This window comes from Callithrix jacchus, chromosome 12 (genome assembly GCF_049354715.1).
Source record: "Callithrix jacchus isolate 240 chromosome 12, calJac240_pri, whole genome shotgun sequence".
NCBI lineage: Eukaryota > Metazoa > Chordata > Mammalia > Primates > Cebidae > Callithrix > Callithrix jacchus.
In genome coordinates, this window is record NC_133513.1 from 56,440,585 (window position 1) to 56,466,977 (window position 26,393).

A 26,393-nucleotide genomic window follows, 5' to 3' on the forward strand; every position below is an offset into this window, starting at 1 on the left:
TCAGCCGACGGCCAGGGCTAAAAGCAAAGTGAGCTTTTGGCAATAAAGAGGAGGCTAATGGTTACATCTTAATTTATTTCTTTACAAATTAAAGATGCATTGAAAAATAAACCAATGAAGAGAAATGACAGGTCCAGAGCAGGGGCATCCCAGGCGGGGAGCAGGCAAGCCTGGCCACCATCAAGCCTAGCCCTTGTCCTGCCCCCAGCCAGTTGGGGTTGGAAGGTAACTGTCAGCCACTCAGTCAATACCAAAGCCCAAGCGGTGTCCCGGTGGGAGAGGAACGGCGCTCCAGCTGCCTCTGCCTCTCTCCCCAACAACCCCGGGCCTGGAGATGCAGTGTTTCTTGTGGGAGCTCAGAGTGGGACGTGAACTGGCTCTGTGAGGTATTGCAAGTTGATGACCAGGCTCCCTACAGAACCCTCCAGTGTTGGGGCCTGTCCAGCTGGAAAGGAGGCTGGCACCTTTCCCAGGTCTTAATGTATTTTGCAAGTCAGGTCTCAGGTCATTCATCTCTGACAGTGTGCCTCTCTATCCATGGAGCAATCATCATTGCAGGAGAGCAAGCAAGCGAGCAGTGGAAGCAGAGAAACAACCACCCTGTGACTGACTTGACTGCTAACCTCCAGGCCCAAGAAGGACTGGCCACTTTTCTCTCCACCACCAATGGGCTATACTCCAGCTCTTGTGCACCTGTATGTTTTATCCCTAATATAGGAAGTTGTTGATGACACTGAGCTGAATTAGCCACCCCTGTAGTAACCTTAGGATGCCCACTCTTTCCTGCCTGCCCCTCTCTTCTTGGAGGCTGGTCCATAGGGACACTTAATATTGCCAGGGTCTGGGTGCCTCCAAACCCAATACCGAATCATAAACAGTGAACTGAGAAACTACATTCATTATGACAGGATTAGCAGGAAAAGGAGGGTAAACTGAGGGAACAGGGGCACCTTCTATCAGCAGGACATGACAGAGTGGTAGGATATTTGAGCCCAGAAAGGAGGTGTCTCCTTTTATCTCCCCCTCCCCGCAAAGAGACTGAGGTCGGCTTACATGACATAAGATATGGTACTGTCCTAATTTCGCTGACATCCTGGGGTGCTTTCTGGAAGCTGGCCTGGGACCCTATGCCATTTACCCACTTGCTTTAGCTCAGTAGCTGCCGAATTTCCTTGTGCATATGACAGAGAAAGTCCACATAGGATGCTCCCCCACTCAGACTCTTGTCTTCCACCAGGAAGTGCTTGAACAGCATCTCCAGCTTGTCTTCCTGTTTCACCACGATAAGCTATGGCCAGAATGCAGGCTTCATGAGGCAAGGCCAAAGGAAATTAAACATGCCCAGAAATCCCATTATGTAGTCACTTATTCATTCCCTACCCCACCCCCACTTCCAGGTGAGGACTTGACAAGGTAAGAAATCCAGGGTTCAGATCAGTGTTACCTTCATGTACCGTGATCTCTGTGCTCTTAAGCTATCAATGAGGCCTCGAACCTTCTTGGACAGTGGATTATCCAGAACTGGCAGAACACTCTAGAACACAAAATTCATTTATCCTTATGGTAAGGAACTCTGCAGTAAAGGTGGGGAGGCACATAACTATGCATCATCTGAAACAAGGAAGCCTGGGAAGAATGACAGCAACTGCCCTCATCCCCAAGTGTTCCCTGATATTTGAGGGGACTAGCATATTAACTTTATTGGCTCCCAATCATTTCACAAAGTATACTTCCACACCCATATTCTCCTTGTGACTCCCTGATCTCACCAAGCCACTGGTGATCTGACTGAAGGAAGAGACGCTGAAAAGGCTCTGGACAACACCCTGTTGGACACTTGCTCCCACCCAGAGGAAAAGGTTGAGCCCATTCTCCAGCAAATATATATCCCCATTGCTTAGACGCTCTTCAGAGGCTCGAACTGCTGGTGGTTCGGTGGTACTCTCAATGGGAGATTTTGTCTAGGCAAAAGGAGGGAAGCAAAGGGTTACTAAGAACTGTAAGACAAGTCTGCCCCCCACCCACACAAAATTCTAAAAGCTAAGTCCTCAGACACCACCCCTTATGGGGTCTTAGTAACTGTCAGTGTGAAAACTGTATCAGCTAAAAATACATAAAAACAAATTCCACTAGTGTCAGATATTAGCCTATCCTTTCCTCCTCCTAAGAGGCCCTTTGCTCCGTGCAAGATCTCATACTCCAACCCTCAATCACACCAAAGGTAGGAGCCGAGGGTAGAAGAAGACATTGGTCTCAGCCACATCCATGGAGGTAACTAGCTGTCGGACATAGGCACGGTCATCAGTAGTGACTTCAGCTCCAGGCTGCAGGACATCACTCTTCAACACACAGTTCAGGTATACTGGGAGTAGCTTCATGCACTCAGGAAGGATCAACTGAGGGGGTTATCAAAATAAAGTCAATGATCATGAGAAATCCTTCCCAAATGCAAACATCTTTCCCAACATGCCCACCTCCCACTAATATACTTGCCCCACCTGTCCTGTAGAGGAGGGGCTAGCACAGTTCTTTCTGTAACAGGCCAGAATCTGGGCACACTGGGTGATGAGAGTGTCACGAACAGCCTTCACAGGGCTATTCAGGACTCCCCGATATGCTGGATGGGAAAGTGAAGATAGTCACTGGTCAGCCAGCCATCACATGTGCTTTCCTACCATCACAACTACCCACTGACCATCCTGACCTCTCGGCCCCAGTCCCACCATTCCCTGCCTCTGCCCTCACCAAACTTGGCCATGTAGTTGATAAGCGTGTCAGTCTCACAGTTTCGATACAGATCAGCCAGCTGGGTGCAGCAGTTCAGGGCCAAGTTATGGATGCGGAGCCGACGTTGCCCTGCACAGCTGGTGTAAAGCAGGGCACACTAGGGGAAAGGAAAAAGGGGAAACTCACATGCCTCCCTCACAAAGGCCCTTTGCCACATTATTAAACTACAAGAAATGAGCCACTCCCCTGCCCAGTCTCTTCCAGTCCTCTCTATCCACGCCTCACCTTCTTCTACACCCAGCTAATTACACACTTCCTGCCCAGCCCCGCCTCCCGCCTGCCACCTGCAGGAGGGCTCCGCTCTCTTCATTGAGCCGATCATCATGCTTGAACTCCACAGTCACCGTTTTGTCCCCATCTAGCCCAGCCAGCTCCACATCTGTCGTGTTGCTCATGTAGAAAGCTCCAAAGAAATCTACAGCACGGATACCTGAGGCCAAATGGACAGGGTCAGGGCAAAACATGACAAGTGCCACATGCCTCCCTCCCAGATTTAGCCCCCCACCTGCTCTTCTCCAACCAGGACTGACCAGTACTTGTCCGGACCCGCATCACAGCATCAAAGCCAACAACCTTCTGGACATCACGACGCAGGTCACTCAGGAACCGCTCCTGGTCATTCTCCACCTGCAGGCCCCCAGGCCCAGAGTCATATCACTGACTAAACATAGCTCAGCCTGTGGACAATCTCCCTGTACCCCTTCTACTCTACAAGGCCACTTAATTATTATCATAATAACAGTAAAGATAATGATGATGACAATAATAGCTTTTCAACACTTAGACTGCATGCCAGGTACCACAGAATGCTTTATATATGATTATTTAATTCTGTACACAAATTCTAATTAAGTATTTTAACCCCATTTTGCAGATGAAGGAACAAAAGAGGGAATACTTAAGTAATTTATCCTAGGTCATGTAGCTAGTAACTGGTAGGGCTAGAATATCAATGCAAGACTGATTCCAAGGCCCATGTTCCTAACTGCTGCATTCTCAGACTCATTTCTTTACACTATTTGGTCTTGTCTTCCAACACTATTTCTTTTTTTTTTTTGGAGACAGAGTCTCACTCTATGGCCCAGGCTGGAGTGCAATGGCATCGTTTTGGTTCACCACAACCTCTGCCTCCTGGATTCAAGGGATTCTCCTGCCCCTTCCTCCCAAGTAGCTGGGATTACAGGTACCCACCACCAAATCCAGCTAATTTATTTTTAGGAGAGATGGGGTTTCGCCACGTTGGCCAGTCTGGTCTTGAACTCCTGACATCAGGTGATCTGCCTGTCTCAACCTCCCAAAGTGCCGGGATTACAGGCGTGAGCCACCATGCCCGGCCCCAACACTATTTTGATTAATGAGTCAACCACTCCATATATAAGCAGATATTCCCAGCCCTGCTGCCACCTGCCACCCAGAATCCTACATCATACCTGAAAGCAAGCATATTTGTAGACAGAGCCACCAGTGAGCTGGGGCACAACAGAAAGTGTGGCCACATCCACATACTGGTTAGGGAAGAGGAAGAGATCTATACAGCAGCCTTGGGCCACACACTCTTTGGCCAGGGTCTGATAGGCACCTGTCTGAGGCTGGAACAGAGTCTGGGGAGGAGCAGAAGAAAATGTTCAAATATGTGAGCTCCGCCCTATTTGAGAACTGTATATCTAACATGGGATATTCAAACTAATGGAAGACTTCAGATGTACTTTCAAGGATTTTATAATAGTAGTAAAAAAGTTCTCCTTTACATTATTTTTATTTTTTTGAGACAGGGTCTCACCCTGTCACCCAGGCTAGCACATAGTGGCATGATCTCAGTTCACTTGCAACCTCTGCCTCCAAGGTTCAAGTGATTCTCCTGCCTCAGTTTCCCAAGTAGCTGAGATTACAGGTATGTGCCACCACACCTGGCTAATTTTTGTATTTTTAGTAGAGACAGGATTTTGCCACGTTGGTCAGGCTAGTCTCAAACTCCTGGCCTCAAAAATCCATCCTTCGTGGCCTCCCAAAGCGTTGGGATTACAGGCATGAGCCACCATGCCCGGCCAAAAGTTATCTTTTAAAAAATAAATAGAAGAGTCTACCAACAGCATTGGCATGGAATGGAGTAGAGAGGTGTGGCAGCAGTAGAAGTTGGCAGTGACAGATATGGTTTTGAAAGGGTGGAGTGTCTGATCCTAGCCCCCATCAAGAAAGTAGAGTCCCCACTTCTTCTGTAATAAAAAATCCTTCCCCTTCTCCGTTTTCCAGTCCCACACCTTCTCCTTGTCTGTGTTGATCAGCTTCCTGTCATCTCTGTTCTTCAGTTTCCCTGGGGCCTCTGCAATGGGCAGGGATGTATGGAATAGAAAGAGCTTCCCTGCACACTCAGCAGCCTAGGAAAAAAGAAAGGACTACTTGTTCATTCTTTATTTATCCATCCCTTCCCTTGTCATTTATTAAGCACCAACTATGTCAGACAGTCTAACTTACTGGACAGTCATGAACTATTAAAGAGAGAGAGGTTGTATCCCAGGGGATAAGACGGTCAGAGAAAAATGAGTTAGAGGAGATTGCCAGATATTCCAGCCTTACCTTCAGAGCCTCCATCCCAGCCTGGATAACTGGGACAAATACTGTCTCTGTTTCCCTTGTGTCTGCAAACATTTCTGGAATTTGATCCAATAAGCTAAAGAGATAGGTGATGGAAGACAACCAAAATTGCTATCCAGATTCCAGATGCCTCAGTTCTCAATTCCCTGAAGAGTCATAAGGCCTCTAGACTCTTACAACTCCTGAGCCACAGCCGCTTTCTATCTACTGTCCAACACCTCTGCTCAATTCCATGACCTTCTATGATGGTACCCATGCCACCCCCAACCTTTACCTCCACAATATGGCTCTTACCTGGTGATAACTGCCCGAGACTCACTGACGTTGACCAGGAAGCCATCCAACAGTGGCACAAACATGTCAGCCACATCAGACACAACCATCATCTGTGGCTGGGCCAATGAGCTCTTCACATTGTAGAAGTGGAGCACCTTATTGTAGGTGACAAAGCCAACGCGGATTGCTGACTCTTCTGCCCCACCCTCCCTGTAGAAGGTGACACTGTTACCTAGACTTACCACCTTTTCCACCACCCACAACTCCATGACATCAGGCTACATCTCTTCAGTCAACCCAGTCACCCTATCATTAACCCCAGGAAACACCTCAGTTCTGTAACTCTCACCTAGGTAGAAAGTCTAACAGTGACTTGAGCTCCTCACAAAGAAGCCTAACAAGACCAGTCCTGATGGCATTGTAGGAGACATCAATCATGAAGATGAAGGCAGGAGGGCTGGGGAACTTATTGTTCTGCAGAGGAAGAAAATGTTGGGGGAGAGGGGTACTAGTAAGCAGGCCAGTTGACTTAGAGAGAATCAGCATCAAAAGGGACAAAAAAGGGGTGAGGGAAATGATAACAGCCATTCTTAGCTGTCTCATTATCCTCCACCCACTGCTCCTCCAATGCTACCTTCCCTCACCTTGCAGTAATCTACGGTGGCCAAGAATTCATAAGAGCCCAGGGATAGCTCAGGACGGTCATAAGCATCCACACGTTTGCCAGTATGATCCAGGTGCTGAAAATACTGGGGGGGAACTGTAGGGAGCATGGCAGTGTGTTACTTGAAGATCCACTTTCAATCTTAGTACATCTGGCCCTACCTGAGCTTACTCCACTGTCCCCCATTCTCAAGTGCCCTACCTTCCCCAGCTCCTGAAAAATGGACCGTCATCTCTCTAACTATTAATAGAGAACAAGGAAGATGCAATCAAGACCGTCTCCCAAATCCCAGCTTCCAGGAACATACCATCATTGATACAGCTGCAAAAACAGCACTGGAAGCGCCTCCCTCCTTCAATGAACTGCATGAAGGGGCACATGTATGCTTTGCAGCGGTTGCAGCGCAAAGGGCCAGATTCCCCATGGTCCACAACATATGGTGAAGCCTAAGGAGCAAAGGGGAGGGGATCAGACATAAAGGAAAACTACCGTAGGTTCAGACATGTGGCAGGAGATGAGGAGAAACAACCAGAGGGAGAAGGGGCATGGTGCAGATATTTTGTCTGCAGAGGGAGTAGGGAGTACAGTGATGAAAGGGAGTAAGGACAAATCACAGGAAAATGTCCCTATGAGTAAAAAGTATATAGTTTACTCTTCCTATACTCTACCCCTAGAGCTCCATTTCTCACTGGAAGACAAGAGGAACTGCAAAATCGGCCATATCAGACCAGGGGTTGCCACGAGCATATGACGGAGAAAGCCAAAATTATCTAAAATTCTCCTTTCTGGCCCCATATCTAATCCCCTTCACTCTTGCTCTAGGGATCCTGACTCCAGCTTCCTTCCCTAGCCTAGTATCTAAAACACCTCCTCCCCTATCCCTGGGATTGTGCCAGCTACTGATGCCCCAGGCAAATGTCACCCTATACATAAGAGACCAATGTCCAACTATCCCCAGTGGGATCCAAATAGAAATACTCAAACACAGAGAGGAAGACAGAGAGAAGCAGAAGATAAACTGAGCCTTGGGCTTCTAGTAATAGAAAACCCTATCCTAAGATAAGCAAGGCTGAATATGAGCATCCTACAAAGGCCTGGTGGAACGGCTGCCTAGCTTCTCTCTTTATGCTGATATCAGGTACTAGGGTGACAGATCAGGTCCCAAAACAGGTGAGAGAAGGATCATGGGATCCTAATCTACCTTTTCTCTTATATGATGTCCTAACAGCTCTAACATGGGATAACAGGACAGTCAGAAGAACATAGAATGATGTCCTTATCATCTGGAGAGGACCATGATAAGAGAGGTTCCTATATTCAGCTGTCTTCTCCCTTACAATTTGGCCCTACCTCTTTTCATACTCCTTGTTCCCTCTAAGGACCCTGTTCCTTCCCAGCAATGTCTTGGGCTTTTGCTTGCATCTCTACCATCCCCTCTCCAGGCATGAGCCCTGAGATAAAAAGCTACTAAAGATATTCTCCTTTCTTGCCGAACTAAAATATTTTCCATTGTGAGATCAGAGCCATATCCAGGAAGAAGCTTTAGTCCTCTCCCTTCCTCCCTCCCTCCCTCCCTCCCTCCCTTTCATTACACTCTAGCCCTTTCCCTGACTCACCTCGTCTGGGGGCAGCCTTGCCAGCGGCTTGATGACTGCTGCCAGGGGCACCTGAGCCTGCTTAGCCATGTCAGATGTACAGGGGATATTATAGGATGTACATCGGATGTACCGGGGACTTGCATTCCCTGAAGGAGGAGGCAGACCCCAGTTAGATCACAGAATCCTTCTAGACACCAGCTCTCCATTGGTGATCCACACCATCAACTCCATAAAGCTAGAGGTGATAGTGGCTTTTTCCCCCAGAGGGACTGGAGGGAACTTGTCTCTGGTTAAAATCTTTTAAAGAAAGTCCTATTCATAAGCTGATAATCTTGAAGAAAAAGCCCCTGTGGGAGGAGCTAATTCCATTCTCACCTTGGTCTTTCACCAGGAAGTTGGTAGTGACTAAAGGTGGCACCTGGCCCCGTACTCCCGTAACAAATGGCTCTGTACCCCGGTTGTTCCTGTCATCTTCAATGACCTGAATCTGCAGAGAAGTGAAATGAGTGAGGTGACAGAAGAAAATGAAGTGTCAGGTCCCAGACTGTCAAGAGAAAAAAAGGCTAGAACTGTAACACAAAAACTAAAAATTTGCCAAGGAATACCTCATGCACCAGGCCTGTTTTCCTTCTGGAGATCATATAAAATGCTGCAATGCCAATCTTTCACTCTACAGCAGCAAAATGTGGGGCAGTCAACATGAGAATGGGCTTCTTTATGAATTGCCCCCAACCCCCAATCAATGGTGAACACCCTCTCATTCCTCCCATTCCAGGAAAGCCCCACTGTGATCACAAAAATTCAAACATGATTAGATTCCATTCCTTTTCCCCATCAAGACTTCTCCCCTCCACTTCCCAAGACACATTCTGAGTCAGAGCAGGAAAACAGACAACAGTAACCATGTAAAAATGAATCTACCTGGAATGACTCTACACTCAATGAAATTACAAGGGACAGGGTGAGGAGAGATTTAAACAGCCAGAAATGATCAAGTAAGGTGAGGAAGCAGATGCTGCCTTACTTTTTCAGGTTAAGCATCAATGTGTATATATAGGAGGAGAGGATAAGTACCCAAGCCGTATAGCTCAATCCTCAGTCCCCCACATTTTGACAGACTCAACAAAGGAAATTAAAGGACCTGCAAAGCTGGTATTCAGACCTTTATGCAGGCTCATGATCTTTGGTCAGTTACTTCAAGATGGGTTTGGAAAACTAGAAAAAGCAAAGTGCAAATGAGACTCTGTATCCCATAGAAGAAAGGGTTGAAGCTTAGAAATATATCAGAGTCAAAAAGACTCTTCAGATCATAAAGTGTCCATACTTTCCCAAACCAGCAGTCCCTTCTCCTGTTAAGAAATGCCAGATTGGGATGCCATGAACCTGTACGTTCCTACCCTAATATTTCTCCACAACAGGCTACAGAAAAATCCAAAGTGGAATGATCTACTGTTCAACTTTGTCCTCTTCAATCGCACCACATGTAGGCTCCTAGAGGAGCCAGCAGGACTAAAGCCAAAGATTGACATGCCACATGACCCCACCCTTAGAGCCTGACCTTCCACCACCCCATACTCAAGGCAAACAGCTTGCTACCTCTTCATTACATGGTGATTTGAGGCATGCATATCCTTTTAGCTTGTACAAGCGAGTATCTAGAAGGACTAGGGCTAAAGGAAGAGAATGGAGAGGAATGGACATGGTAAATGAGGTGAAGATGAGGTCAAAAGCATGCATGGATGGCACTAACACAGAAATGACATGCACAAACACCCACCCCCTGCACTTACTGGACTAGGAATGGCATCAGGGTCTATTCTGTGCCTGGTTTTCTGCTGAGGAGGCAGCTCACTGAGTTGCTTTTAGTGTTTTAATAATAAAGGCAGCAGGGGAACACAGGGAGGAAGACAAAAGAACAAGAGGCAGATGTTACTTCTCTCAACCCTGTTGAGTCAGACATGAACAGCTGGAACCCAGCTTATACTGCTGAAATCAAGCCCCCTCTAGACATGAAATTCCAAGTCTTTCTGGCCCAACGCAGAGGCTTTAATGGCTCAGACTATGATGTAAAATAAGGAAAGGGGCAAACAGGAGGCAAGCAGGAGTTATACAGGGAGGGGCTGAGGCTGAATGGAAGAAACCTTAAGGAAGAAGAAGAGGAATGTTCCCCCTAAAAGGTCAAACCTCCCATTCTAAGGACTAGTCTTATGCTGAAAGAAGCCTCCCCTCACATCCAGTCAGACTCTCCTTCTCACTAAAGGAGGGGGAAGGAAGGAGAGGCTGCTTAATCTTCTTAGGTTCTCCTTGGCCAACAGGCTCCCTCACTGTGGTAATTACGCAAAGGAGGAAGAGAGAAGAGAACAGAATGGAATATGACAATGGCTAAGCATGGCAAGGTAACTGACATAGCAAATGTTACAGACAGAACTATAAAGTGGCCCCTACTTGGCAGTACAGTCCTGGTCTCTATTCTGAGTCTGATAAGGAGGGCCTGAGGATTCTGATGGCTCCAAGGATGCAATTCACTCTCTTCCTGGGAAAAACAGCTTCTCCAGTGGGACTTTACATACACACTGCCCTCAAAAATCGTTGTTCACTCTTCCCCATCTACACAACAGGAGCCTATCAAACAAAAGTACTGAGGAATTCTTCCTAAAACTGTCTGAGTAAAAGCAGAGAAACCAGTGAGGCTCTCCTTCTCTTAACATCTAACATCAGAGAATTCCCACCTGCTCTACTCTTTAGGAAGAATGCCATCCTTCTAGATCTAAGGGGACAAGACCCAGCCACTGCTCCATCGGACAAAGGCTACCATACTATGTATGTCTAGTAGTGACAGAGTGCAGCCCTCAACTCAGAGCTCTACTGGTGCTGGTGCTCACTTTTGGCTTCCTTTCCTTTTCTGTCCACCTACAGAGTAAAACAGCTCCCCAAAAGACTCCTGGAACTTCAAGTTCCAGTTCAGAGTCAAAAAATTATATGTAAGTATAATTCCAAGAAGATGTAATCTCCAAGAAGTATAAATCTCCAAGAAGATGAAGAAAAAGGGAAATTATCAAAAAATGCTAGGCAAACATTTCATTTAGATTGACTTGCCTATGTAGCAGACACAAACCCTTCTCCAGGACCATGTAAGTTTCTACTTACAGGGCTTGGGATGGCATCAGGGTCCAGGCGCTTAGGAGGCAGTGGCTGAGGAGGCCCAGGCTGACTGCCAAAGGTGGGTGCTGCTGGGTAGGGGCTTCCATAATTGGGCTGAGGGCCCCGGGCTGATCCAAAGGAACCTGAGACAAGGGCACAAGGTTGGTGAACTCAAAATCTCCTCCCTCTCTCTTCTTAAGGTCTCAGGAAAATGACTAGACTTCTATGAACATAGAATTATGAGGTACACTAATGCCTCGCAAAGTCATTCAGAAGAAGACTATGTTATCTGAACTACAAGAAAAAATAATGTCTTATAAACCCCATATCCTAGGAATAATACTCTGAAGCTGCCCATCTAATTCACCACTTAGCAAGTAATACTAAAAACAAACAAATAGGCTGGGCGCAGTGGCACAAGCCTTTAATCCCAGCACTTTGGGAGGCCAGGGCAAGTGGATCACCTGAGGACAGGAGTTAAAGACCAGCCTGAACAACACAGTGAAGCCCCATCTCTACTAAAAATGCAAAAATTAGCTGGGCATGGTGGTGCATGTCTGTAATCCCAGCTACTTGGAAGGCTGAGGCAGGAGAATCGCCTGAACCCAGGAGGTGGAGGTTGCAGTGAGCCGAGATCACACCATTGCACTCCAGGCTGGGCAACAAGAGCGAAACTCCTTTGGGGGTGGGGGAGGGGAGTAAACAACATCAAAAATCACCTGAGTAGCTGAAGCCTCTAGCTTCTAGACAGACCGTGGGAAAGACTCACCATTTTGTTGGGGCTGATAGCCTGGCTGCTGCGGGGAGTGCATAGGTGGTGGTGGTCCCAGGGACCCAGTCATCTGGGTGCCAGGGGGCAGAGCTTGAGGAGGAGGTGAGGACACATGGTTGGGCTGGCTCACTGAGGGCCCTCCAAAATCCTGTCCAGGCAGGAGTGGGCCAGTCATTGAAGGCAGCCGAGGACCCCCTGAAGCTGGGGGTGTGAAGCTGGAGGCCTGTGATAGGGCAGATTGCTGGGGAGTTTGGATCCCAGGATGACCTTGGGCCTGGCTAATAGGAGAAGCCTGGCCCTGAGGATAGGAGCCATACAGACCAGAGTTAGGGAAACTTCCTGAGGCTGAAGCCAGCGATGTTGGTGGGCCTGAGAAGTAGAATAAACGTAGAGTCAGAAGCCCGGTCATTCTGCCTCCTTGTTAGGTAAATCAGTTCCCTTTCCACACAAGAGGGGAAGGTATGACTGTCCCATTTTCTGGACTCAGAGGCACAGGAAATACAAGGGAAATAAAAGAGATTCAGGTATAACCCCCGAGCCTAATGCCTCTGAAAAGGGGACAGTAACAGTCCTGTGGTCACAGCTACTCACCATAGCCCAGCCCTGAAGAGGGAGGGGCTGGGGCGACAGCACCGCTAATCTGCATTCCAGCCAGCTGCGCAGTCACCTGTGTACTTGTCGGGGGAGGGCCATAGGGCTGAAGCACAGCTGGCTGACTGCCCACAGGAGCCAATGGGGACCCAAATGGCTGAGACCCAGGCAGCCTGTGAAAAGAAGGAAAGCAGAAGTGACCAGTGGGTCTGGGACACCCTTTGAAGTCGGCAGAAGCTTGGCATCTAGAGAAAGCTACATTGTTTTGTGGTACCTTACTCTCATCCTGAGCTCTTTTATGGCTTCATAATTTTGTATATTTGTGGGTAAATTATATTACTGATAATCCACACTGTGATTAATCATGGCAAATCTTGTTTTCCATTAAGTTCACTCCACAAACATATACTGACCACCCTCAGGTCAAGAACTATTTACTCCACTAGCTAAATTATCGCCTCTTCTGCTTCAATTCTTTGACAAATCTCTCCTCAGTTTTGTAATCTGAAGCCCTGAAAGCATTGGAAGGGAAGTCACACATAAGCATGCATGAACCTTAATAAGTACGAAATCAAACAAATGCAGATTGATTATCCAGCTCTTTTTTTTTTTGAGACAAGGTCTCATTCTGTCACCCAGGCTAAAAAGCATCAGCATGATCACAGCTCATTGCAGCCTCAACCTTCCAGCTCAGGTGATCCTCCCACTTCAGCCTCTCGAGTAGCTGGAACCAAAGGCATGCGCCACCATGCCTGGCTAATTTTTGTATTTTTTGTAGACATGGGGTATCACCATGTTGTCTAGGCTGGTCTTAAACTCCTGAGCTCAACCAATCCACCTGTTTCAGCCTTCCATAGTGTCCTTCCAATATACTTTCCATTCAGTGCCTACCTCTCTGCTTATTCCCATCAACACAAAAACATACAAACATCTCACAAAAAAAAAAAAAAAACCCAACTATAGTGGAAACATCCCAAATGTCCATCAACAGAAAAACGGATAAATAAAATGTGACATATAGCTACACAATGAAAAACCACTTGGCAGCAAAGAGGAATGGAGTACTGATATAAGGTACAACATAGTTGAACTTTGAAAGTATCATGCTAAATTAAAGAAGTCAGTTATAAAGTATCACATATTATATGATTCCATTCTAATGAAAGTCCAAATAGGGAAATCTTTAAAGACAGAAAATATATCAGGAGTTGCCTAGGGTTGGAAGAATAGGGGACTGGGGGAATAGCTAAACAGGGGTAGCTAAAGAATGCAGTATTTCTTCTTCAGATGATGAAGAAAATGTTCTAAAACTGACTGTAGTGATATCTGTCAATATACTAAAACCACTAAATATACAAAAACACTTTAAATAGGTGAATTGCACGGCATATGAATTATATCTCAAAAAACTTTTTTAAAACTCTAACCAAATTGCCCCATAGCCTCCTCAAACTTTTGCTCCCCTTTTAGCTAAACATTACAAAAGAGTTAAGTCTATACTTCCTTTTCTCTTTTTGAGAAAGGGTTTCACTCTGTCACGCAGACTGGAGTACAATGGCACTACCTGTGGCTCACTGCAGCCTTGACCTCCTGCGCTCAAGCAATCCTCTCGCTTAAGCCTCCCTCCCAAGTATCTGAGACCACAAGCACGCACCACCAAACCTAGCTAATTTTTTTTATTTTTTGTAGAGACAGGGTCTTGCTATGCTGCCCAAGCTAGTCTCAAACTCCTGGGTTCAATCAATCCTCCCGCCTTGGCCTCACAAAGTGCTGCGATTACAGACATGAGCATTGTGCCTGGCCTGACTCTAATCAAAATTCCTTCCTCAGAATCCTTTCTAATCTGGGTTGAGGTGCGGTTGTTCTGCATTTGTTTCTAGAAGGTACTCCAATAACAATATTGTCACCCTAGATTAATTTTTTTGTTTTCTGAGACAGGGTCTCACTCTGTCACCCAGGCTACAGTGGAGTAGAGCCATCACTGCTCACTGTAGCCTCAACCTCCAGGGCTCTAGTGATCCTCCTGCCTCCACCTCTGCTTCCCAAGCACACCAACAATGCCCAGTTGTTTTTTTTTTGATAAGAGACAGGATCTCCCTATGTTGCCCAGGCTGGTCTCAAACTTCTGGCCTCAAGTTATCCTCCTGTCTTCCAAGGTGTTGAGATTACAGGCGTGAGTCACCATAACTGGCCTCAAATTAAAAAAAAAATTAGGCCAGGTATGGTGGCTCACGCCTGTAATCCCAGCATTTTGGGAGGCCAAGTGAGATGGATCATTTGAGGTCAGAGTTCGAGACCAGCCTGGCCCCATCTCTACTAAAAAAAAAATAGAAAAATTAGCCCGGGCATAGTGGTGCATGCCTGTAATCCCACCTACTCAAGAGGTTGAGGCAGAAGAATCGCTTAAATCTGGGAGGCGGAGGTTGCAGAAAAAAAAAAAAAAACATGGCCGGGCACAGTGACTCGTGCCTGTAATCCCAGCACTTTGGGAGGCCAACATGGGTGGATCACTTGAGGTCAGTTCAAGACCAGCCTGGCCAACATGGTGAAACTCTGTCTCTACTAAAAATACAAAAAATTAGCCAGGTGTGGTGGTATATGCCTGTAATCCCAGCTACTTGGGAGACTGAGGCAGGAGAATCGCTTGAACCTGCGAGACAGAGGTTGCAGTGAGCCGAGATCATGCCATTGCACTCCAGCCAGGGCAATAAGAGCAAAACTCTGTCTCAAAAAAAAAAAATTATTGAGATGTAATTTCCATACCATTAAATTCACTCTTTGTAAGTGTAAAATGCAGTAACTTTTAGCAAATTTATAGTTATGCAACCATCACCAGAATTATATTTTATAACATTTTCATCATTCCAAAAAGATCTGTCATGTTCATTTGCAGTCCCAAGAACTCTTTTTTTTCACCCATCCACAGCCAGCCTGAAAGAAACAGGACTCCTTCTTATCTCCCTCTTCCAGTGTGCAGATTTTTTCCCCCTAGTTGACTTGTCCATTGTGCAGCCCAGGTCCAGACTATAAACAATGTCTAAGTTCCAAAATTCCTCTCAGGAAAGCCCAAGGACTCATCTCCCTTCCCCAGTGCCTGCATAAATTTAAGGCTGTAGCTTCCCAAGATGATGAATCCACCCAGTCTACGGGTAGCCTCAGAGTCAATTTGCCACTCTGATTTTCAGTCCTCACTTGATGGCCAAGCACAGTGACTCATGCCTGTGACTCCAGCACTTTGGGAGGCAGAGGCGGGCAGATCACTTGAGGCCAGGAGATCGAGACCAACCTGGACAACATGGTGAAACCTCATCTCTACTAAAAATACAAAAATTAGCTGGGCGTGGTAGCACATGCATGTAGTCCCAGCTACTTGGGAGGCTTAGGCAGGAGAATCACTTGAACCAGGGAGGTGGAGGTTGCAGTGAGCCGAGATCATGCCACTGCGCTTCAGCCTGGGTGACTGAGCAAGACCCCGTCTTGAAAAAAAAAAAAAGTTTCAGTCCTCCTCACTTGGTCTTTAAAATGTAAAATTTCACATTTTCTTTTAAGCTCAACTTTGCACTTAAATTTTTTTTGTTTCTGTTTTCTCTCTCCTTTCTAGATGTTGGTAGCAGAGAGTTTTCAGATTATGTCAATCCACCACCCGACTGAAACTCTTTGACTAACTCCAACTGGGTAGTTTTCTTCATCTCTACACTGAAACTGCCTTTATCAATGATGCCAACCTTGCCAAATCCAATGGTCAATTTTCAGTCTTCATCTTACCATTCAGCAGCATCCAATACAGCTGATTGTTGAGTGTGTTCACCTGATTTTAGGATACCACACTCTCCTGGATTATCTCCCACCTCACTACTACTCTTTCTTTCTGTCTTTTGTTTTTTGTTCGAGATGGGGTCTTACTCTGTCACCCAGGTTGGAGTGCAATGGTGCAATCTTGGCTCACTATAACCTCTGCCTCTTGGGTTCAAGCCATCCTCCCACTTCAGCCTCCCAAGTAGCTGGGACCACAGGTATGCGCCACCACACCTTGCTTATTTTTGTATTTTGGTAAAGATGGGGTTTTGCCATGTTGCCCAGGCTTGTCTTCAACTCCTGAGCTCAAGTAATCTGCCTGCCTCAGCCTCCCAAAGTATTGGGATTACAGGCGTGAGCCATTGCACCTGAACTCTCATTGTCTTTTGAGGGTGGATCCTCTTTACTTTTAAATGTTGGTAAACTCCAAGTCTCAATCTCAATTCCATTCTTTAATCCCAATGCTCACTTTCTAAATGATTTCATCTAGTCCCATGGCTTTAAATATCTATAGACGGAGGACTCCCAAATTTTTATCTACAGTCCTAACATCAGTCTTGAGCTGCAGATTTGTATACACATTTGCCTACCTAACATCTCTACTTGGATAGAGTTTGTATGAGAGACTTAGGCATTTGTGGATTTTGGTATCTGTTAGTTGGGGGAGGTCCTGGAACCATTCCCCAACAGATACTGAGGAATGACTATAGTGAGATTTTGAATACATTTTGAAGGTGGAGTCAAAAGAACGGGATGTGGGTTATATGGCATCATATTTGCTTATAACCTACACATATCCTCCCATATACTTTTTTTTTTTTTTTTTTTTTTGAGATGGAGTATTGCACTGTCACCCAGGCCAGAGTGCAGTGGCGTGACCTTGGCCCAGTGCAACCTCCACCTCCTGGTTTCAAGCAATTCTCCTGCCTCAGCCTCCCGAGTAGCTGAGATTACAGGTGCCCACCACCACGCCTGACTAATTTTTGTATTTTTAGTAGAGATGGGGTTTCACCATGTTGGCCAGGCTGGTCTTGAACTCCTGACCTCAGGTGATCCACCCACCTTGGCCTCCCAAATGCTGGGTTAATAGGTATGAGCTACCACAACCTGCCTCCTCCCACATACTTTAAATCATCTCTAGATTACTTATAATACCTAATACAATGTATATCAGGGGTGTCCAATCTTTTGGCTTCCCTAGACCACACTGGAAGAAAAATTTTCTTGGGCCACACATAAAATTCACTAATACTACACTAACAGATGATGAACTTTAAAAAAAAAAAAAAATCTCATAATGTTTTAAGAAAGTTTATGAATTTGTGTTAGGCCACATTAAAAACCGTCCTGGGGCATGGGGCATGCAGACTGTGGGCCACGGGTTGGACAAGCCTTATGTAAATGTTATGTAAAGACTCCAAACTGTGGATATTCTTTGGGTTAACTGTTTTGTTTTTTTCAACAGATAAATAGTAAGAAAAAGAAGACACAGGTGGAGCCTATAGACCTAAAAGATGCACCAAGTGTTTTTCTTGTGGGTAAAACTAAATTGTGGTATGTGGAGTTGAACATTTGAGTGTAAACTTTTTTTCTTTCTGAGACAGGATCTCGCTCTGTTGCCCAAGCTCTGGAGGGCAGTGGGACGATCACACTCACTGAGGCCTTGACCTCCCAGGCTCAAGCAATACCTCCACTTCAGCCTCCCAAAGTAGCTAGGACAATAGACATGCCACCATGCCCAGCTAACATTTTATTTTTTGTAGAAATGGAGTTCTCCCTATGTTCCACAGGATGGTCTCAAAAATCTGGGCTCAAGTGATCCTCTTGCCTTGACCTCCCAAAGTGCTGGGAATATAGGCATGAGCCACCTCACCCAGCCAAGTGTAAACTATTTCTTAAAAATCACAAGAAAGTCAGCTGGGTGCAGTGGCTCACACCTGTAATCCCAGCACTTTGAAAGGCAGAGGCAGGCAGATCACTTCTCAGGAGTTCGAGACCAGCCTGGCCAACGTGGCAAAACCCTGTGTCTACTAAAAATATTTTAAAAATTAGCTGTGTGTGGTGGCAGGCACCTGCAATCCCAGCTACTCAGGAGGCTGAGGCAGAAGAATTGCTTGAACCCGGGAGCTAGAGGTTGCAGCTGAGATCACACCACTGCACTCCTGTCTGGGCAGTAGGGCAAGTCTCCACCTCAAAAAAAAAAATAGTTAAGAGTCAGGATAATGCAGGAAAATGGTTATTTATGAGGGGAGGGAGAGAATAATGACTGAATTGAGACACATGGAAAAGCCTTCTAAGGTGAGTGGCAAAATTCTATTTCTTGATCTAGGTTATAGTTACAAAGGAGTTTGCTATATAATTTACTAATGCATACACTTGTTTTGTATGGGTTTGTTGGGGTTTTGTGTTTTTTGTTTTTTTTGAGACATGGTCTTGCTTTGTCACCCAGGCTGGAGTACAGTGGTGCAATCATGGCAAACTGCAGCCTTCAACTTGTGGGCTCAAGCAATCTTCCCACCTCAGCCTCCCAAAGTGCTGGGATTAAAGGAGTGAGCCATTGCACCCAGCACACACCAGTGTATTTAAAACAGCTCCCCATCCCCTCAGCATATCCTCACCCTATTTTATAACTTTACATACATTTGTGTACTTATCATCTTCTATGTTCCCCACTTGTTTGACTTACCCAGGCTTACATTCATTCCTAAAAATGTATATCCTGGACACTCAGTTAAAGTGTCAGAAAGTGACTTTTCTATTACCATATCCTTTTCCCCTAGTTATATTTTACTCTTCATTTACCAAAAACAAACAACACTCCTGGCCAGGTGCAGTGGTTCACACCTATAATCCCAGTACTTTGAGAGGCAAGGTGGGCAGATCGCTCGAGCCCAGGAGTTTGAGACCAGCCTGGGCAACACGACAAAACCCCATCTCTACTAAAAATAAAACAATTAGCTGGGCATGGTGGCATATGCCTGTAGTCCCAGCTACCTGGGAAGCTGAGTTGCGAGGGTCACCTGAGCCTGGGACGTACAGGCTCCAGTGAGCTGTGATCCTGCCACTGCACTCTAGCTTGGGCCACAGAATGAGACCCTGTCTCAAAAAAATTTTAAAAATTTAAAAGCACTCTAATAGAAATGACTGCCCTCCTTTAATGGACTATCATGCTAAGATAGATTTACTGGGTCATTGTACCACTGAATTTTTCACCATTTATGTGGTTTCCCTTTCAGTATCTTTCAGTTCATAACTGGCCATACCCAAACTTAACCAATCAGTCTTACTAAGGGCCTGATCTAGAGGAAAGGGGCAAGTCAGAAGAGATGCAAATAATCCTGAGGTTCCTTCTCCCCATTTCTTCCTTAGGGTGGCTCAATAGGACAGCAACCATTATTGAAGATGTATGTCTAGTAAAGCAAGAAACTCAAGTTCACGGAAAATGAAGAATATGCAAAGGAACCCTGGTACTAAGATGGGTCAACAATCCACAGGTCTGGACATCAGCAGTACCTGTAACCTGGAAAAAAGAAGACAAAGTACAAAAGAGTAGAGGGAAGAGAAAAATAGATCTAAAAGAAAGGCAAAGGAGAGGGAAAAAAAGACAAACCGTCATACATTCTACTCTTATCAGACAAATTTTATTATTTTTTATTTATTTATTTTTGAGATGAAGTCTCACTCTATTGCCCAGACTGGAATGCAACGGCACGATCTCAGCTCACTGAAAACTCTGCCTCGTGATTCTCCTGACTCAGCCTCCCAAGTAGCTGGGATTTCAGATGCATGACACCAAGCCCAGCTAATTTTTCATTTTAGTAGTTACAGGGTTTTATCATGTTGGCCAGGTTGGTCTCGAACTCCTGACCTGAGGTGATTCACCCACCTCGACCTCACAAAGTGCTGGGATTACAGGCGTGAGCCACCACACTCAGCCTTATCAGACCAATATTAGATTGATCAAGTACCTACCTTTGCATCTGAACAGTGGAGCTTGGCCCATTCTGTACATCTCCTTGGCCAAACTGGCCGTATGCAACCTGGCCACAAGCAGCCTGTGCTGTTGAGGCTGGAGGTGCCCCTGAAGAAGGGAGGGCTCTTGATATACCTGAGGGTAAAGGACAGAAACTAAGTGATTGGGAAATAACTTTCTCCTCCACCCAGAGCCAGGAATGCAAAGCAAGGATCAATAAAGCTCAGACCTTCGCTGGCCCCATACCACAGTTTAGGCAGTGAAAAGGAGACTACTAGCATAAAGTCTAGCTATAGCAGTATTCTTCTTCTTCTTCTTCTTTTTTTGTTGTTGTTGTTGTTGAGACAGAGTTTCCCTCTTGTTGTCCAGGCTTGAATCCAATAGTGCAGTCTCGGCTCACTGCAATCTCCACCTTCCAGGTTCAAGCAATTCTCCTGCCTCAGCCTCCCAAGTAGCTGGGATTACAGGCATGCGCCACCATGCCCAGCTAATTTTGTATTTTTCTCCATGTTCGTCAGGATGGTTTTGAACTCCCGACGTCAGGTGATCTGCCCGCCTAGGCCTCCCAAAGGGCTGGGATTACAGACGTGAGCCACTGCACCTGGCCACTACCGCAGTATTCTAAACACAGATTCCCAACACAAGGGCTACACTGCCCTAGACAAGCATACTAGGGGTGAAGCTGTAGCCAGAGGCACAAGAATGTAGGGCCTTCCTTTGATCACCATACTCTCACTCAATCCAGGACAGCCTGATATTCTTACCCTAGACGACAAGTCAATTATTTTAAGGAAAAAATCTTACTCCAGAACTCAGAAACTTAGAGCATACATGAAAAAGGAGACACAGAAGATGACCAAGCCTACTGAACTAGGCTGCATAGAAAGGCATCTCTTGGGGAAACTACTCTGCTACCTTCTTCATTCATTCTGCTTACACTAACCAGATCCTTTCATCCACTTCTCAGTGTGGAAACTTCAAACAGCACATGATTCAGGAACATGTTCCTATAGGTCAGAAACCTTGTTTCTGCCCAACAGTTCAGTAAGAACAGCTGGCCTGTCCTCCCATTAGCACTGCCGCCTACGTCCTCACAAAAACTGTACTCCATCCTTCCTATTCCTTAGAGCTACCATCAAAGCTACTTGTACTACCCTTAGCCATTCTTCCCACATGAAGTTCAGGGAGAAAGCAATTAGTTTCTCCCTCAATTTAGTTTCAAAAGCACATCACTTTTGAAATGTTGATGACCTCTGTTCAAAGAATTGTTTTTCTTTTGCTCTGCCCTCAGTAGAGATTAGACATTATAGAACCTGCCTATAGGAATATGACTAACCTAAACTTGCTCACTAACCATGACAGGATCAGGTATGTTTTCCTCTAACAAAGCTTTCTCTTGAGAGAATGCCAAACTCCGGTTTGATAAGTCAGGACTTAACAAAGCAGAGGTGGACTGTCCAGTCAGTCTCAGCTTAGAATTAAGGCTCTTCCAAAAACCTATCTCTTCACAGTTTTTTTTTCCCTATAGTTATAATCAAAATCACAATATTTCATTATTTCCCAAATCTTACCCCTACCTCCTTGATGCCTTCTTTTTTCCATATCCCTTTATGGAATTCCCTCTCTTAAAAAGCATAAAGAGTTTGGCATATCCTAAGTCATCAGCTAACCTAAGCAAAGATCTACTGTTAACTACTTCCAAAAAGCCCCTCTGGATAATCTATAGAGTACTAGCTACTTTTCTTGAAAAAGTAAGGTGAGCACAGATGCAGTGCCTCACGCCTATAATCCCAGAACTTTTCGAGGCCAAGGCGGGAGGATCACAAGGTCAGGAGTTTGAGACCAGCCTGGCTAACATGGTGAAATCCCATCTCTACTAAAAATACAAAAATTAGGTGGGCATGGTGGTATGTGCCTGTAATCCCAGCTACTCAGAAGGCTGAAGCAGGAGAATTGCTTCTTGAACCTGGGAGGTAGAGGTTGCAATAAGCCAAGATTGTGCCACTGTACTCCAGCCTGGGCAACAGAGCAAGACTCTGTCTCAAAAAAAAAAAAAGTAAGGTAAAAGGCAAACACTGAACCTAAAGCAGCATTAGATTAGTCTTCTCTTATTGCCCTGTTACTACAGAGCATCTAAGAAGCAGAGGAAATGGAAGCAAAGGAAAAGAACTGATATCGGAAAAAATACATGAAGCACCAAAAATCAGGAACACAAATATCACACTTTTCATCCCCATAAACTACAATGTCCCAGAGTCATTTATACATAAGAATCATCAGTCCAACAAGATGTATTCTCAACATATATGAGGAATAAATGATTTCAAGGAGACTTCAAGCCAACAGGAAATATTCAGTCCTGGTCACAGGATCTAGAGAAGCTATGACCACAACCCTTCCATTTAGCTCTGAACAATGTGACCAGGTAAGGCTGCACAGGATAACACCCACAGGAAGTGAGCTGTCGGTGAACCTGGGAGATGTGCTCCCACTAGATGGCTTAGGGCAGAAGCACAGTACCCTATCTAAAATCAGGGAAGGTGGCTGGGCACAGTGGCTTAGGCTTATAATCCTAGCACTTTGGGAGGCCGAGGGAGTGGATAACCTGAGGTCAGGAATTCGAGACCAGCCTGCCCAACATAGTGAAACCCCATCTCTACTAAAAATACAAAAAAAAAAAAAAAAAATGAGCAAGACTCCATCTCAAAAAAATAAAATAAAATAAAAAAACAGGGAAAGGGCCGGGCATGGTGGCTCATGCCTATAATCCCAGCATTTTGGGAGGTTGAGACTGTGGATCATTTTAGGTCAGAAGTTCTTTGAGATCTTCCTGGCCATTGGTGAAACCCCATCTCTACTAAAAATACAAAAACTGGCCAAGCATGGTGGCTCATGCCTGTAATCCTAGCACTTTGGGAGGCCAAGGCGGGCGAATCACCTGAGGTCAGGAATTTGAGACCAGCCTGACCAACATGGAGAAACCCAGTCTCTACTAAAAATACAAAATTAGCCAGGCATGGTGGTGCATGCCATAATCCCAGCTACTCAGGAAGCTGAGGCAGGAGATTCGTTTGAACCTGGGAGGCGGAGGTTGCAGTGAGCTGAGATTGTGCCACTGCACTCGAGCCTGGGCAACAAAAGTAAAACTCCATCTCAAAAAAAAAAAAATAATACAAAAATTAGCTGGGCATTGGTGGCACTTCCCTATAATCCCAGCTACTAGGGAGGCTGAGGCAGGAGAATTGCTTAAGCCTTAGAGGTTGCAATGAGACAGAAGTTGCAATGAGCCAAAATCATGCCACTGTACTCCAGACTGGGTGACATAGCAAGACTGTCTCTAATAATAATAAAAGGGAAGGGCGCCCACAGGGCTCTCTTCATGTCAGATTCATGCTCCTCAATCCCAGTAACCCAGACTCCTCAGGTAGCTTAGCTAGAGCAATATAACACAACCTGAAAACTCTGCTAATTTCCTTCCCTAGTTCAAAGGAAACTTAGAAACATACCTTGGGATTGCTTCTCAACCTTTTGGCTAAGATCAAGTGTAGCAACATACCTTGGGGAGGTGTTTGCTGATAGGCTGGTACTGGGCCGTTGTAGGCTCCATAGGGAATGGCGGGGGCTGTGGACCCTGACTGCCCACTGTAGCTGGACTGATGATACCCTGGGTACACGGGCTGGGGCTGCCCAAATGGCGGCACAGGTGGAATTGACTGATTGACGTTCATTATGAAAGCATTCCCGATTTGGTCTCACCTATTAGAAAGAAGAGAAATTAGTCAAAATGAACTTTCTAAAGAGAGAGCAACTATTCAGGGTAGGAAGTAGAGATAAAAAGAAATTGACCTTATCAGACAGTGATCAGCTTAATGATCCTCACACTTCCACATGATCTTAGTAAGTTTCCGCCCCAGCCAGTATTCGGGTCACCTCCTAAAAAAGGATTTATGTTACTCTGACCCCCCCTGCAACTTTGTCACTGTATAAAGAATATAAATTTCAACTTCAGACAAATCCACTGAATTGGAAAAGCAGCCTCCATTCTCCAGTGGTATGATTTCTAGTGTCTACACACACAGTCTTGCAGCTGATGAGCTACCTTGATGTTACAGGTAAAAGAAACAATGTTCCCACTTTCCATTCATTCACTCTAGCATCCATTTATTCAGCAAATACTGAGTACTCTCTAGTGTGTGAAACAATTGATTTTAAATCAATCAGGTAAAAGTCTAACTGATCAGCTAAAATCATTCCCCCTCAATGACAAAATTCAGACCAACTGATTTAAAGAAAGGACATTATTTGGCTAACCTGCCATGATACAAAGGATACTTCAACACCAGTCTTTCCACCAAAAGAGTGTATGGACCTTAAAACTGAAGCATGGGCCAGGCCCGGTGGCTCACACCTTTAATCCCAGCACTTTGGGAGGCTGAGGTGGACGGATCACCTGAGGTCGCGAGTTCGAGACCAGGCTGACAAACATGGCGAAACCCTGTCTCTACTAAAAATACAAAATTAGCCAGGCATTGTGACACATGCCTGTAATCCCAGCTACTCAGGAGGCTGAGGCAGGAGAATCACTTGAACCTGGAAGGTGGTGGTTGCAGTGAGCTGAGATCACACCATTGCACTCCAGCCTGGGCAACAAGAGTGAAACTCCATCTCAAAATAAATAAATAAATAAATAAAGCATTAAAATCAATAAATGTTGGCTGGACACAGTGGCTCACACCTGTAATCCCAGCACTTTGGGAGGCCGAGGCAGGTGGATCACTTGAGGTCAGGAGTTCATGACCAGTCTGGCCAACATGGTGAAACTCTGTCTCTACTAAAAATACAAAAATTAGCCAGGTGTGGTGGCACACGCCTGTAATACCAGCTACTCGGGAGGCTAAGGCAGGAGAATTGTTTGAACCAGGAGGTGAAGGTTGCAGTGAGCTCAGACTGCACCACTGCACTTCATCCTGAGCAACAGAGCAAGGGTCCCTCTCAATTAAAAAAAAAAAAAAATCAGTAAATGTAAAGGACACCTGAAAACTCTAGCAAGGTAATAGATTAGAACCGTGCGCAGAACAGGCACCAAAACTTCTTCACATAATCTAAGGAAACAGTTCAACAATGAGGGGGAAAGTTAGCTTTCACAGAAAAGATCATTCACCTCATCCTTCAAGCAGAAAACTATGAATATTCTAAATTCCAATGCACTTCTCCAGCTCTCCTGTTTCTGCTCCCCTTATGATTGTTATGAATCTCTGCTACCATCAAAATTATTACAATTTTGCTCACCAACAGGGATGAATTAGAGGGCCTTTTCTAGGTAGGGTCTTTCCAAGATATCTGACCACATCTACTTTCAACAGCCGTATCATTCCAATTATTCTATAGAAAGAAGGAGTTCAGGAAGCAGGAGCGCTCAGAGTTGCAGCAGAGGGAACAATGGGCCTTTCCCCTTTGCTACAAAGGCCATCTAGACTATAGAAAATGAGCTAATCCAGGTCTAAACCTCTTTAAACTCAAAGCTATCTCGGTAGCTGTTCTTCCAAATCCTAAACCTTACCACAGGTCACTGACACTAAGTTTGAAATATGTTCCCTCCCTTTATCTGTCCAAAGTCGGGGTGAGGGGTAAAGAAAGGAGCTGCTTCTCCTGAAAATAATCCTCTCAAAAACATTCAAGAACTTGGAGTCAGACTAAAGTCTCGACTCCATTCTGGGTGGACAGTCCAGGGTGACAACCCAAGGGGGCGGGGCAAGCTTCCTAGAACTCTGAAAGTAGTCAAGCCGCGGAGCCTGGGAGCGCCAAGGATCAAGACCGAGAAGCCAAGTCGGCTTGTACGGCCACGTTAAGAGAGGGGGCTGATCTGTTAAGCACAGAGACCAGCGTCTTGCACCTTTTAACAGGCTCGGGGCAGGAAGCGGGAGCCAGAATCTGGGCCAGGAAACGAAGGGAGGGGTCTAGGACTGCTCCCGGATGGTAGATGCGTGAGGTGAGGGTCTCTTCCCAGACCCCGCCCCCAGGCTCCTTCCTGCTTTCTGAAACTGGACCCCAATCTGGCCAGTAATACCCCGGCCTCTCCTTTGCTTTCCTACCCACCAACCTCCCGATGCCACTCCTCACCCGGCTCCAGATCCAGGTTAGACTTCGTTCCTAACGTCAAGGCTCCCAGGCTCCACTTCCGGTTCCGAGGGGGCCGTCGCGTCA

General features: G+C 45.8%; 1 protein-coding gene across 8 annotated transcripts; it reads right to left on the reverse strand.

Annotated features, from left to right (window-relative positions):
* Window positions 1–55: 55 nt before the first annotated feature.
* On the reverse strand, window positions 56–26,375 carry SEC24C (SEC24 homolog C, COPII component). Of its 8 annotated transcripts, XM_035267958.2 has the most exons (25): window positions 26,310–26,375; window positions 24,036–24,122; window positions 23,746–23,945; window positions 20,189–20,324; window positions 12,422–12,594; window positions 11,828–12,199; window positions 11,065–11,201; window positions 9,708–9,776; window positions 8,293–8,404; window positions 7,936–8,063; window positions 6,627–6,765; window positions 6,300–6,415; window positions 6,005–6,129; window positions 5,674–5,865; window positions 5,362–5,455; window positions 5,046–5,162; window positions 4,218–4,388; window positions 3,318–3,414; window positions 3,072–3,217; window positions 2,746–2,884; window positions 2,499–2,617; window positions 2,217–2,396; window positions 1,770–1,961; window positions 1,445–1,534; window positions 56–1,288 (listed from the first exon to the last, which is right to left on the reverse strand). In XM_035267958.2, exons 3-25 carry the CDS (start codon window positions 23,915–23,917, stop codon window positions 1,148–1,150), a joined length of 3,357 nt encoding a protein of 1,118 aa, XP_035123849.1. In that variant the 5' UTR covers window positions 23,918–23,945; window positions 24,036–24,122; window positions 26,310–26,375; the 3' UTR covers window positions 56–1,147. The 8 variants fall into 8 exon arrangements, with proteins under 8 accessions (XP_035123849.1, XP_035123850.1, XP_035123852.1 ...); XM_035267959.3 differs by lacking the exon at window positions 24,036–24,122; XM_035267961.3 differs by lacking the exon at window positions 9,708–9,776.
* Between the last annotated feature and the right edge of the window lie 18 nt (window positions 26,376–26,393).